General features: G+C 49.5%; 1 protein-coding gene across 1 annotated transcript in view; it reads right to left on the bottom strand.

Annotated features, from left to right (window-relative positions):
* Positions 1-11,185, bottom strand: part of Chchd6 (coiled-coil-helix-coiled-coil-helix domain containing 6) — a 177,554-nt gene extending 166,369 nt beyond the window's left edge. Inside the window, 2 exon segments of the mRNA XM_015506773.2 lie at positions 10,973-10,993; positions 10,995-11,185. Of these exon segments, the coding sequence (XP_015362259.1) occupies positions 10,973-10,993; positions 10,995-11,060 (87 nt within the window). The 5' untranslated portion in view covers positions 11,061-11,185.
* Between the last annotated feature and the right edge of the window lie 2,929 nt (positions 11,186-14,114).

Genomic DNA, 14,114 nt, shown 5'->3' with positions numbered 1-14,114 from the left:
GGGGCGTCAACAGCGAGCTGAGAGCGGCGTGGTGCCAAGGAGCTCCTTCCCCGGGCAAACAGGTCGCAGGAGGCTGCAGGAGGTTGCATCTGGAGGAAGAAATTAGGGAATCCCTGGCGCAAACTGAGCCAAGAGACAGGCCAGAGGGAGGGTGCATTTCCTCCACCCTCCAGAAGGGGGCAACATAGCTCGTGGCTGGAGCCAGGAAATCAACCCCCTGAGTGAAGACAAGGGCGCCTATTTAAAGCTAATGATAAAAGCAACTGTGACTTACTATTCCTTGAGCACCCGCCATATGCCATGCTCCAGGCTACACACATTCCCTGAGCACCACCATGCCACAGACGGAGAACGGAGTTGGGGGGCTGAACAACTCACCCACGGCCACAGATGGCCCGAGCGCCAGGGCTGAGACTGGAACCCCAACCCCGAGCACTGAACAGTGACACCCGTACAAGTGGCAGAAGTCACCTGGAGCTCCACAGAGGTGACAAGAGACCATGTGAATAGCAAGTCTCGTGCCCTCCGTTAATGGTGCTTGATGGAGCCCGGGGAGGGGGACTGAGGCGCATCCCTCTGAAAACAGAAAACCTATGTGAACTTGTTGAATGTCATGAAAATGAGCATTTTTCAAACTTCAAATGTCACTCTCTGGGCATGTTTGAGAAGTAGCCAGTGGAGGCATCAGTTCCATATGGGCAGGAGCAGGGCCACCACCTTGCTCTAAGAATAGAGAAAGCGTGATGCTGAGCACGGGAGGTGGCCCAGGGTGCCCAGGATCTGCGCAGCTGAGCCAGGCCCTGACCACCACTCCACCCACCCAGTGCCACGCTTCCTGAGGACACACTGGGCACTGGGTGCTGTGCCAAGCCCCTGGCAAAGAAAAGGAGATAAGTGCATCCCTGATTGTCCCCAGCCTCGGCTGATGGCCCCGCAGGCAGAGAGGGCGGGTGGGGTTGGCCGAGCCCCAGGGCAGTACCCACGTGGCTATGTGGGGCCTGAGTATGTCAGGACACCCCAATCCAAGAAACTGCCCAATTCTGTGATCCTAAAAAGATTCCTCCTCTCCTTGCCGCAGGCTGTTGCCGTGGAGATCTTCCCCCCCCAGCCCTGTTTTCTAGGAGCTGAAATTAGACCCGCCGGCTGCTTGCCACAGATCTGAATCCCAGAATGTCAGGACCAGGGGACCCCGGGAGACCTCCTGGCCCAGGTGTGGCAGGGCCAAACGCTGCAGGTGCCAGGCAGGCGATGAGAACAGGTAGCATCGTCCCGTCAAGAGAGAGGGCGAGAGAGAGAATGATCTAAGTGCGAGGATGGGGTGGTGGTAAGAGGTGCCAACGCGTCACCCCAAGAGGGCAGTCACCTCGAAACTCCGACAACTGCAAAATGCTGCCATATGGGAGCAGACCAGACGCTCAAGGCTTTTTTCCAAAAGAGCTAAAAATCCAATTTATGTAAAGCCGCTCATTTTTTTTTTTTTTTTTAGAAATACTGGCCACTAACTCAAATCTATTAATACCATGAGGTTTCTGGACTCGTGGCTGAGGGCAAGAAAACAGCCATGGCTTAAATCTCTGCAGCAGGTGTTTCACTGAGTGGTGTCAGGCTCAGGGCTGGTGACGGCGATGGAGAGAGCAAGATCAGGCTGCTCACATGGCCGTGGGGGAGCAAGGGTGTGAGCTGCCTTCAGCCAGGGGCAGTGAGCAGCAGGTGGCCAGCAGAGTCGCAGGGTGACAGGCAGAGAAGGGACTGAGCCAAAGAGGGTCAGCCCGCGCTGCAGGGGGAATGGAATCCAGCAAAGATGCAGGGCAGGAGCCAGCGTCGCCTGCTGAGAGGCACCAACACACAGACGGACGGCCTCCTGAGCCAGGCCAGGCGCCAGCCCTTCATCTAGAGGCAAGAGGGAGAAGCCCAAGGCGGGACCCAATTAGCTGTGGCTCTGAACAGTCCCTGCAGCGCAGGAGGGGCGTCTGGGGGATGTGGTCCCTCCAGGCTGCCTGCATGTTAGGGTCACCAGCTTGAAAACCGTGGAGAGTCCACTCTGCCTTTACGATAAATGCCCTGGTAGCCCAGGAAACAGGGTTTGTGAGAACTGATTCTACGGGAGAGAAAGATGGAGGGTCGAGGGTGGAGGGTGTCGGGTGTGGGCCTGCACTGAGAGGTTAGGACAGAGGGGATGACGGACGAGAAAGGGCCACAAGGTACAGGCCGGGACCTGTCACCGGGTGTAAAGCAGGGGAAGAATGGGGGGTGCTGCGGATTTTCTGGTTGAGGGGCTCCATGGTGGAGTCACAACCTAAGGGACAGGTCATTCCCGTGGGAGGCAGAGGGGGTGCAGGCAGGTGCCACTTGGATGTCGGGTACGAAATACAAGCACAGGACATGGGACACGAAAGGAGAGCTGGCAAGGGACATCTGGGAGAGCGCTGGGTGGAAGAGCTGGAATCCAGAAGTCGTGGGCTCCTGAGGAAGGATGGAAGAGAATGACCAGAGACGCAGGGCTGAGCAGGGGACACTCTGAAGGAGGAGAAAAGAAAGGGCAGAGATGGCATTTTGCCCAGACACCAGCAGAGAAGGACTGAGATGATCATAGAGACCTTCCTCCAGCCGTGGAGAAGGCAGCACTGGCCACCCAGAGGGACCGGGGCGGCCTCCCAGAGTAGCACCTTCATTTCCCAAATGAGGGAACTGGCCCAAGATTAACAACTACCCTCCAATTTACACGTACATATGTGTATAGATATGTATTTTTCTGGTACCAGGAATTGAACCCAGGGGTGCTTAACCACTGAGCCAGGTCACACCCCCTTTTTATGTTTTATTTAGAGAACAGGGTCTCCCTGAGTTGCTTAGGGCCTCACTAAGTTGCTGAGGCTGGCCTTGAACTTGTGATCCTCCTGCCTCAGCCTCCCGAGGTGCTGGGATGACAGGTGTGCGCCACCGTGCCTCAGCTTAAATTTAAATTCCTACAGATTTATCTTTTACTGAGAAAGAGTTTAAAACACTGTGCTGGATATAGTTAAGGACTACTGCCAGGGAATTGCAAGTCTGACTTCCTGAAGTCAGAAGGCCAGGGGGAAATCACGGTAACTCTTGTACTGTTTAAATTTTGTCACTGCTAACACTGATGTTCAAATAAGCCCCTGAGAGTTACTCAATCTGTCTTTCATGTGTGGCTAACAGCAGAGTTGTGAGGATGATCCTCTGATCATCTACACACAGTGATACCGTGAATTTGGGGATCTCCAAGCCATGGAAACAGAGGGCACCAAGGCTACGTCTACACATAAGTGTCTGTCCTTCATCCGGCCCTGTCTCAGCAACTGAGGAGGAAAGTTAGAAAAAACTAGAGCCCTCTGTTTCCCTGAAGAATTTGCTCTACTTTGTTTCCTAATACCTCAACACATGTCAGAAGATGTGACATGTTTTGGCAGCATCCAAAAGAATAACATATGCGGGAGTACCTAGCCCAGGGACGGGCACACGGTGTGGATTCAGGCAATGTTTGCTGGACTTGAAATTGGAACGCAGACACCATTCATTGGAAAGCAGAAGCTGGCTTTCCTGTAGTGGCTCCTTCAATCTGCACTCACCAAATGGGCAGCCAAGTGGGGCTTCCAAACTGAAGATGACTGGGAAGGCTCTGTGATCCAAGCCCTTGGGGATATCTGTGTTCAATGGGAGCCTGGCGGTGCTACGTGGGATCTCCATCTTGCACAAGAGGAAGGCCGACCCCTCTGCAGTGTCAGGGCCTAAGTCCGGGTCTCCTGAGATCTCATTTAAAACACCGACTTTAAGCAAGTCAACGGAGAGGAAAGAGGCAGCCAAAAGGCAGACATTAGAGGTGGGACAGGCTCCCAAGCCCAGGGATCAACATGGAACGAGAACAAAAGAAAGATAAAGAACCTGCAGGGAAAAGTGATAATACAAAACAATATGACAGAGAGCGTCAGTGTTCACGCCGAGACATCTGGGGCAAGCTCGAAACTCGGCTGATCAACAGCATGGTGGAGAGGAAGTCTACCGCACAAGTGTGAAATGAGTCTGTGTCAAAGCCATGAAGGGCCAAAGTCTCTTGCACAGCTGCCAGCGTGGTCACCAGGACTGTCATTTCACTAATACCAGCATGGAATCTGAACATACATGCCAATAAGCCCCCCACTCCAACAAGACATAAAACCTACAGCTAACATGCTTAATGGCCACTGCTGTGCCATATTGTACACTGACTGTCGCCAATACAATAAGACAAGAAAAAGAAAGCGTATTCACATTAGAATGGAAGAAGGAATGTGGACTATATCTGCAAACATGATCCTACCCATAAAATACCTTAAGGAATCAACAAAACAACTGAGTTCAACAAAGTTGGCAGATACCACACGAGTATTCCAAAAGTCAACTCAATCAACTCTATTTTTGTACACGCGCAATGACAAACCCAAAAATGAAATTGAGAAAACAATTTCATTCACAAGAATATATAATAGAATAAAACACTTGGGAATAATTATTTTTCTTTTTTTTGGCACTAGAGATTGAACCCAGGGGCACTTTACCACTGAGCTACATCCCCAGTTCTTTTATAATTTTGAGACAGGTCTTGGGTCCCCTGAGAAAAAATTTAAGAAAAGAAGGGCAAGATGTATATACTGAAAGAACAAAACAGTGCTGAGAAAAACCAAGGGAGATCTAATAAAGAGGGAGATATTTGATATTCACAGACTGGAAGATTCCAAATTGTTGAAAACAGCAATTCTTCCCCAAAGTAATCTGCAGATTCAACACAAATCCGATCAAAATCCCAACAGGCTTTTCCACAGAAGTTGACAAACTGATCCTAAAATGCATATAGAAACGCAAAGGACTCAGAACAGCTAAAACAATCTTGAAAAAGAACAAAGTCGGAGGCGTTGCGCTTCCCAATTTTGAAACCACAAAGCTGCAATCATCCTAACAGTGTGCGACCACCATAAGGACAGGCAGAGATCAATGGAACAGGATGGAAAGTCCAGAAATAAACCATTATTTTTACTCAATGGATTGTCACCATGGTCCCAAAGTAATACAAGTGGGAAAAATAGTCTTTTCAAAAAATAGAGTCTGGGTCTGTGGCAGTGGTGGGGGACAGAGATGATCACCTAGCAACTCTGGAGGCTGAGGCAGGAGGACTGCAAGTTCAAGGACAACCTGGGCAATTTTGTGAGACCCTATCAAAATAAAAATGGTAGAGCACTCCTGGGTTCGATCTCCACAAATGCTTAAAAAAATAAATAGAAAGATCTGGAAAAATAAGACAGGCAAAAAAGATGTGTTTTGATCAGACTCTGGCAAGCTGGTATTGGAGCTGAGTTCTACCAGCATTTGATTTTGTACATCAACAGAGCCTTAGCCACACCCACACATTAACATACCACCTGGGTGGCTTCCACCAGCTACTGAAGGGGTGTAGTCATGACAGAGACCTCCAGTCTGCAAAACCTAAAGTATTTCCTGTCCGATCCATTACAGGAAAATTTTGTCAGGCCCTGATTTAGAGCCTTACCTCTGAGCATACAGAAAAATTAACTCAAAACAGATCACAGACCTAAATATAATAGCCCAAACTACAAAACTCTTAGTAGAAAAAAATAGCAGGAGGGGCTGGGGCTCAGTGGCAGAGCACCTGCCCAGCATGTGTGAGACTCTGGGTTCAATCCTCAGCACCACATAAAAATAAACAAATAAAATAAAGGCATGCTGTCCATCTACAACTACAAAAAATTTAAAAATTTAAATTTAAAAAACTAGGAAATTTCCATGACCTTAGGTTAGCCAAAGATTTCTTAGATAACACCACCAAAAGTACAATCAATTTTTTTAAAAGATAAACTTCATCAAAATTATAAATATTTGCACTTCAACACCACCATGAGAATACAAGCCACATATTGGAAGAAAATATTTGCAAATCAGAATATTTGCAAATCAATAATAAAGGGTTTGCACCCGTCACAAAGAAATCTTATAACTCAATAATAGAAAGACAAATAACCTGGTTAAAATCAGGCAAAAGCCCTGAATACACATTTCACCAAAGGAAACATATGGATCGCACCGAAGCACGTGAAAGATGCTCAACATCATCCAGCAAATGCAAATTCAAACCACAGTGAAATGCCACTTCCCAGCCACTAGAATTGCTATAATTAAAGAGACGATGCCAAGTGGTGCTGAGAGTGCAAACTTGAACCCTCACATATTGCTAGTAAAGATATAAAACGGTACAGCCACTTCAGCAAACAACTTGAAGTTTTTTACTTCAACATGACTCCCCAGATTCATAAACAGTGGCTTGGGAGGCTGAGGCAGGAGGATTGCAAGTTTGAGGCCAGCCTCAGCAACTGAGCAAGGCCCTAAGCAACTTAGCAAGACCCTGTCTGAAAACGAAAAATAAATAGGAGTAGGGATGTGATCAGTGGTTAAACTCCCCTAGGTTCAATCCCTGATTTAAAAAAAATAAATAAATAACGCAACAAATCTCCTCCTAGGATGGCTCAAGACATACCACCGATGTCATCTTCTCAGAGAGGCATTATCCATCTCTTATGTAACTCTGTCCATGTGCAAAAGTCACTTGTAAACATCATGTTCATAGCAGCATCATTCCCGACAGATGAAAACCAGAAGCAATTCCAATGCCCATCAGCTGGTGACCGACTAACAAAATGCAGTGTGTAATCCACACAACAGGATCCTGTTCAGCAATAAATGTGCACCATCAATGAACCCACATCAAAAACAAGTGGTACAGCACTTACCTCGAGGGGAGGGGTTTCATCCCTAGCACCACAAAAACAAAACAAAAACATCCAAAAAATCACGCTAAGTAAAAGCCAGACGTAAAAGATATACAATCCACTTACAGGAATTATCCAGATAAGGTACATTCATACAGGCAGGAGGCTTTAGTGGTTCCCTGGGAATGGAAATGGAGAGTGACTGGCACGAGGTCTCTTTTTAACTCTTGTCAGTGTTCTAAAAGTGGATCAGGGCGACAGTGACCCAATTTTGTTAATTTACTAGAACATATTGAAGTGGATAAACTGCATGATATGTAAACGTATGTCAATAAAGTTGTTTTTTTAAGGGAAATCAGCATCACCTGATGGAACGTTTGACAGCTCTGCTCCTGATTAAAGAACCGCAATGGGGCATCCAGGATGGTGTGTCCACAGCCCTGTCTGGCAAGCCAAGGCCACCAGTCTGGCCTCACCACCCAGTAACCTCCTCCAGCAGTCTAGCCCCTGATGACTGCCACGCACACAGGCCTGAGTCTGAGCCTCCAGGTCCTCCACTCACTCACTGTGACCTGGGGTCACTTCTCTCACTTTGGAAATGGGGATCTCTCACTTAAGCTGGGGATGGGGGTTTCTCACAGGTCAGCATGTAAAATACCTGAAACAATTCTCTCAGAATACGGTGGGCACAGTGCTTAGCACAGAGTGAACACACACCTGCCCTGCATGTCACCTTCTCAGAGAGGTATTATGTGGCCGTTCCATCTCAAGAAGGCCAATCCCATTACTCTGCACCCTTCTGATTTCCTCTGCAGAGCCTGCAGTTTTTATTCTTTGGCTTCTTCATCCTTCTTTCCTTTTGCTCCCCTCCCCCTACTAGGCTGGGGTCTCCGTGATGGCAGGGACCTGGGCTCTGTTACTGTCCCTGCGTGGCCAGGCCAGCTGTTGGGCAAGTATCATGGTAATTAATAGTAGGCACCTGCTGAGGAGTGACTGGCAGCACAGGCTCAGAGCCCTGGCACGGGCGGTGTGTCTCAGGACACACCCTTCTTGGTCGCCCCCTCTGCTGAGGTCCAAAATCAGCCTCAAAGGGGCAGTGAACTAAGACTAGGCCGAAGCAGCCCAGAGGCTGAGGAAGTCGGTTTCCCAGAAGGAGTGGAGCAGCAGGAAAGAAAGTGCACGGAAAGGGGAAGAGAGGATGCAGGGCTGGGAGAAGGTCTAATCACCAAGATGGCAGCTCACAGGGTGGAGAAGTAGCTGCACACAGGACATGCCTGCCGTGGCCCTTCCCAGATTGCAGGACCAGGTGAAGTGTACTGATGGAAACCATCTTTCCCTATTTCACACGTTTGCTCTGGAAACCGGAGTTGAATATAATTCCAGCATTTTTGCATTCATTAAATTCCTTTTACCTTTCCTGGAATTAGGGCTTGAACTCCTATGTAAATTTATGCAAATAAACATGCAAATGAACAAGGCCCTAGCACTTCATTTTAAAGGGAGTAGAGCACTATCTAGGGCCAGGACCTCAGGATTAAATATAAGTGGTCCCTAAGAATATGTAATTTTCGCTGAAGGAGCCTGGGGCAGAGTCCTCTTGGTCTCATTTGTTCACTCTGGGAACTGCTGTGTTGATTGGAGGGTCTTTTTTTTTTTTTTAACTCACCAGCCTAAAGACAAGGTGAACCCCTCAACCCTCGAGTAACTCTGCTTACCAAAAAAGGCCCCGTCCTCATCACCATAACATCCTTTCTCCCAAGCTTCCTCTTTTGAATCGGGCACATAAGCAGAATCGAGGACATGGCTTTCCAGATGTGAGGCTGTGCCCCTCACTGTAGAGCTCTGTGCACAAGTCATGGCTTCTGATGAGTTTGCTCAACTGGAAAAGGAAGCCATCACCAAAGATCTTTCTAGTTTTAATACACTTAAGTGGGGCACCAGCATCACTGTCAGGTCCAGTGGAGGTAAAGTCACAAATTTTAAGGCTGCCCTTTTGTGCATCCTGGGGGGGTAGAGAGAAAAAGCTGGTTTTCTGAAGGCTCTAAAGTTCTAGAAGGAGGAAAGGTGTTAACCTCTCTAAGGTGGATGCTCCATCTTTAAAGAGAACTCAGTTTGCAGAATCATGAACCAAACTAAATGGTACCAAGGACATCTTTGGAAATTCTACTTCTGGCTCTGGCCTCTCAGCCTTTCAAGGGGGCCACCACCCCCCATTTCATCCTCACCACCAGCCAGGTCCTCAACAAGACTTTATGCCACCTGGGCAGCACCAAATGTCCCCACAAGGCACCTCACTTTTCTAACTGCTTTTCCTTACATCTTCATCTCCTCCTGGGCGGCTCCTACAACTCTCACACAAACATGCTTTTTAAAAAAAAATTTGGTAATTGAGGCTCAAAAGATAATTTGCTTATCCAAGGTACACACCTAAGAAGCCCAGAAATTAGACCTCTTTTTCTCAACGTAGTTAATTCCCCTCCACGCAACTCTGTGCTTTTAATTTAAATTTGGTCCGTTTTGCTGCGTTCATTCATTTAACCACTGAACACTTACTAGCCATCCACTCTGTGCGATCCACAGGTGTGGAGGAAGCGCAAGAGCAGTCCTACAAACAGCCCTGGAGCTAACCTACTTCAATCCCACCTCTTCCACTTGTTCACTATGTGCCCTTGGATAAATCACTGCAGGTACCTCAGTCCTCCTATCTATAAAATGGGTGAACAGAATTCTAATTCTCTCATAGGTCAACTGAAAATTAAGTAATTCCTTTAGAGGGCTTAGCACAAAACATGGCCTCCACTACATGCTGAGATCTGAGGGGCTTTTATTATTCCTCTAGGTTCTGGGGATAGAGTAACGAATCCCACATGATCCTCCTTCTCCAGGAGCTTACAGACTAATGGGAACAGAGTAAACAGATAATCCCAATCATCAGTGGTACTTTCAAACTGTAATGAAGACTATGAAAAAAGCAAATGTATGCCAAATAGTAGTGGCACACATCTGTCATCCCAGCACCTCGGGAGGCTGAGGCAGGAGGATACCAAGGTGGAGGCCAGCCTCAGCAACTTGGCAAGACCCTGTCTCAAAAAAAAATAATAGTAATAAAAAGGGCTGGGGATGGGGCTCGGTGGTTAAGTACCCCTGGTTCAATCTCTGGAACCAAAATCATCATCATCATCATAAAAATAATGTGTAACAGTAGGGTAGGAAGCTCCTTTACAGTCAGTCAGTGGTCAGAGAAGGATTCTTGGATCTGAGCTAGAAAAATGACAAGAGGCAGATAAAAAAGACAGCAAGGGGGAAGAGAGAACAGACAAAACAGAGATATTGTGCTTGACGGAAATTGGTATCTTCCAGGAACAGGAGGTGTTGAGGCTGGTGAATAGGTGGAGGGAGTGGTGGGGGATGAGGGGACAGACCTGGGATGTGGTCAGACAGGTGAGCAGGCACTGAGGCAGCTTTTATAAACCCAAGTAAGGCATCTCCTCATCTTAAATGCTCTAGGAATCCACTGAAGACTTCTAAGCCAAGGAAATGTATGTTAATTGACCTGCAACTTTTTCATTTTGTTCAGAGACAGGGTCTCATGGAGTGGCTTAGGGCCTCGCTAAGGGGCTGAGGCTGGCCTCCACCTTGTGATCCTCCTGCCTCAGCCTCCAGAGCCGCTGGGATGACAGGTGTGTGCGCCCTGGCGCCTGGCTGGACCTACAATTCTTAAAAGGGCTTCTTCGGCTGCCTGCTTGAGGGGGAAGATCGTGGGGCAGGGTGGAAGGGGACAGTCCCCCAATGAGGACGGTGCTGCTCCTGCCCACAGAACCGGCCGCCCACCTGAGGGGAGGGCGAGGGCGGGGAGCACCAGGGCGCGGAACCCCTAAAGGAAACCGGGCCAATCCCGCCGGAGCTGGAAGGTGGCCCCAGACCTAACTCGTGACCAGCGTCCTCTGCACCTGCCCCTTCCGCGCTCTTCCTAAGGGAACCAGCGCAGTGGGGCTTGAAGGCTGCAGCCCCGGGTTCGGGTCCCGGCGGGGCCTCTTCGGGGCCTCACGACCCCTCTCCCGGTGCGAAGGCTCCACGAGGGAGGCTCGGCCGCCCGCGCCACGCCGCTCCGCGCCAACCCCCAGGCCGGGCTGGCGGCCTCCGCGTCCTCGGGCGCCCTACACGCCCGCCCCGGCCCCGGCGGCGCCGCTCACCCGGATGCCCTGCAGCACCCGGCACCCGCTCCTCCTCGTCCAAGCCGAAAGACACCCTGCGGCTCTCGCAGCTCTCCGTGCTCCCCATTGGCAGGAGGCTGACAGAAAAACGCCGACTGGCAAACCACGAGAACCGGCTCCAGAGCAACCGGGCAGACGCCGCGCTCTGCGCGCGCCGCGCCGTCGCTCTCCAGGACTCGGGCTNCTCCCGGGGCTCATCCCAGAGCTCCTCCCGCGCTCCTTCCAGGGCTCCTCCCCTCGCTCCTCCCGCGGCTCCTCCCCTCGCTCCTCCCGGGGCTCATCCCAGAGCTCCTCCCGCGCTCCTTCCAGGGCTCCTCCCCTCGCTCCTCCCGCGGCTCCTCCCCTCGCTCCTCCTGGGGCTCGTCCCGCGCTCCTCCCCTCCCCCGAGGCTCCTCCCCTCGCTCCTCCCAGAGCTCCTCCCAGAGCTCCTCCCGCGGCTCCTCCCCTCCTCCCCTTGCTCCTCCCGGGCTCCTCCCGGGCTCCTCCCCTTGCTCCTCTGGAGGCTCCTCCCGGGGCTCCTCCCAGGCTCCTCCCGGGCTCCTCCCCGCTCCTCTGAGGTCCGGTGGGTAGGTTCCCATTTGGGATCTTATTTATTAATTAGTTATTTGGGGTACAAATTTCCCTCTTAAAAATCCTTTTGCTGCTTCCCCTGAGTTTTTATGTTTGTGTCTCTCAAGAGGCATTTTAATTTGCTTTTTTTTTTTTTTTTTGTACCAAGGATTGAACCCAGGGGTGCTTAACCCCCTGAGCCCCGTCCCCAGCCCTATTTTGTATTTTATTTAGAGACAGGGTCTCCCTGAGTTGCTTAGGGCCTCATTCAGTGGCTGAGGCTGGCCTCCAACTTGTGATCCTCCGGCCTCAGCCTCCCCAGACCCTGGGCTAACAGGCGTGCGCCACTGCATGCAGCTAACGTTTTTTTAAAAAAAATCATTTCAGTGAAGGTGACAGATATTGTGACACTGCACTTTTAAGTCGTTCAGCATGCCTGTCATATGTAACACAATCACTTCCCGGAGCCTCCGTTTTCTGGGCCTTGGGTTGCAGTAACTGCACTCAGGATGAGTTAGAAATCTCAATGAGTTGGTCATAGCTTAATGGCACCAATGTCGTGTAATCAATTTCCCTTCCCCTCCTCTGCATCTCTGGCTTGTTGCCTTTATTCAAATCCCCTTCCTACTTTGGATGCAGTGTGCTGCATTGCCTGCATCTGTGTGGCTCCTCAGCTTTCTCATCTGTGAAATGGGGATCCAGAACTTATTTTGTCCCGAGGCTGATCTATGCTGCTGTTGTTTTTCTTTTTCTTTTCTTTTCTTTCTTTCTTTCCTTCCTTCCTTCCTTCCTTCCTTCCTTCCAACAAAAGGCAATAACCCCTGAGCCACAACATTTTTTCTTTTTAATTTTTAAGGTTGCTAGGTTGCTTAGGGCCTCACTGAGTTGCTGAGGCTGACCTTGAACCTGTGATCCTCCCATCTCAGCCTCCAAGCTGCTGGGATTATAGGAGTGAGCCACCGCATCTGACATCCCAGCAGCTCTGGAGGCTGAGGCAGGAGGATCGTGAATTCAAAGCCAGCCTCAGCCAAAGTGAGGCCCTGAGCAACTCAGTGAGACTCTGTCTCTAAATAAAATACAAAATAGGGCTGGGGACGGGGCTCAGGGGTTAAGCACCCCTGGGTTCAATTCCCAGTACCCAAAACAAAAGAATGTTATAGTTTACTCTTAAGTAAAATAGATATAGTATCCATTATATTATTATTTCACTGTTTTAATGGGTTTGAAATTTTTCAGAATAAAGAATAGAAGTGGGGGGGGCTGGGGGTGTGGCTCAGAGGTGAAGCGCTTGCCTAGCATGCGTGGGGCTCTGGGTTCCAACCTCAGGACCACGTAAAAGTAAAATAAAGAAATTGTGTCCACCTAGAACTAAAAACCAAAAATAATAAATATTTTTAAAAAAGAATAGAAGGGAAATAGAATTTGGTCCTAGGGAAAACTTCCCTCCCCCCAGTGACCCTGTGACCCAGCTCCGGCTAGGAAGTCTCCTGAGCAGCGTGGTACCCGGAGGGCAGAGCAGCACAGTGCTCAGGAAGGCAGGCTGTGGTGTGGGATGGAGTGCAGAGCCAAGCTGCCTCTTGGATCTGTGCCCTTGGGCAAGGTAGAGACTCTGGCTGCCTAGTTTTCTGACAGATCGGAGAGTCTTGCTGACATCGCATGGAGTGGCTTCAGGAGAGCTGGGCACTGAGTGGACTCGTCCAGGCCGAGCTGTGAGTGTTATTAAATGACTGTTTGGAAATAACACTTTGGCAGCTCTAGGCATGCTCTGGAGAGGGCACTTCTGTGAGATGGGTTGTCTTACGTTGGAATCTTCAGAAGCAGACAAGGAAAAGAAGGGTGGATGCTGCAGAAAAGTGATTCACTTGTCCATCTTAAATGCCAAAAGGAAGCTGTCATCCTAAGATCGAGAACAGGGTGGGTAGCTCAGGGGTAGGGTGCCTGCGAGCATGCATCAGGCCCTGGATTTGATCCCCAGCATGGGAGCGGCGGGAATCAGGAACAGGACGTCTGTTTTTGCCACTTTTAGACAACATTGTACTGAAGGATCTAGATTAATTAGGCAAGAAGATGAAATACAAGTCATCCAGATTGGAAGGGAAGCCGTAAAGCTCTCTCTGTTCACAGATGACATGACTCATCCATAGAGAATCCTAAGGGACACACACACACACACTCTCACTCACACACTCAAATTATGAGAGCTGTGAGCAAGTGCAGCCAGGTTTCAGGGGAATAGATCAATCTGCAAAAATCAGTTCTGTTTTTGTGCGTCAGCCACAAACAGTCAAAAAATGAAATTAAGAAAAACAGCTCCATCTACATTAGTCTCCAAAAGAAATAATAGAACACCTCAGAATAAATTAACCAAAGAACTGCAAAATCTAGCCAGGCATGGTGGTGCCTACCTGTCATCCCAGCTGCTCAGGAGGCTGAGGCAGGAGGATCACATGTTTGAGGCTGGCCTCAGCAATTTAGTGAGGCCCTAAGCAACTCAGCGAGACCCTGGCTCTAAATCAAAATATTAAAAGGGCTGGGGATGGGGCTCAGTGGCTAAGCACCCCTGAGTTCAATC

The sequence above is a fragment of the Marmota marmota genome, unplaced genomic scaffold, assembly GCF_001458135.2.
Source record: "Marmota marmota marmota unplaced genomic scaffold, marMar, whole genome shotgun sequence".
NCBI classification, from domain to species: Eukaryota; Metazoa; Chordata; class Mammalia; order Rodentia; family Sciuridae; genus Marmota; species Marmota marmota.
The sequence above is the reverse complement of the archived record's forward strand: the minus strand, read 5'-3'. Positions and strand labels throughout refer to the sequence as shown.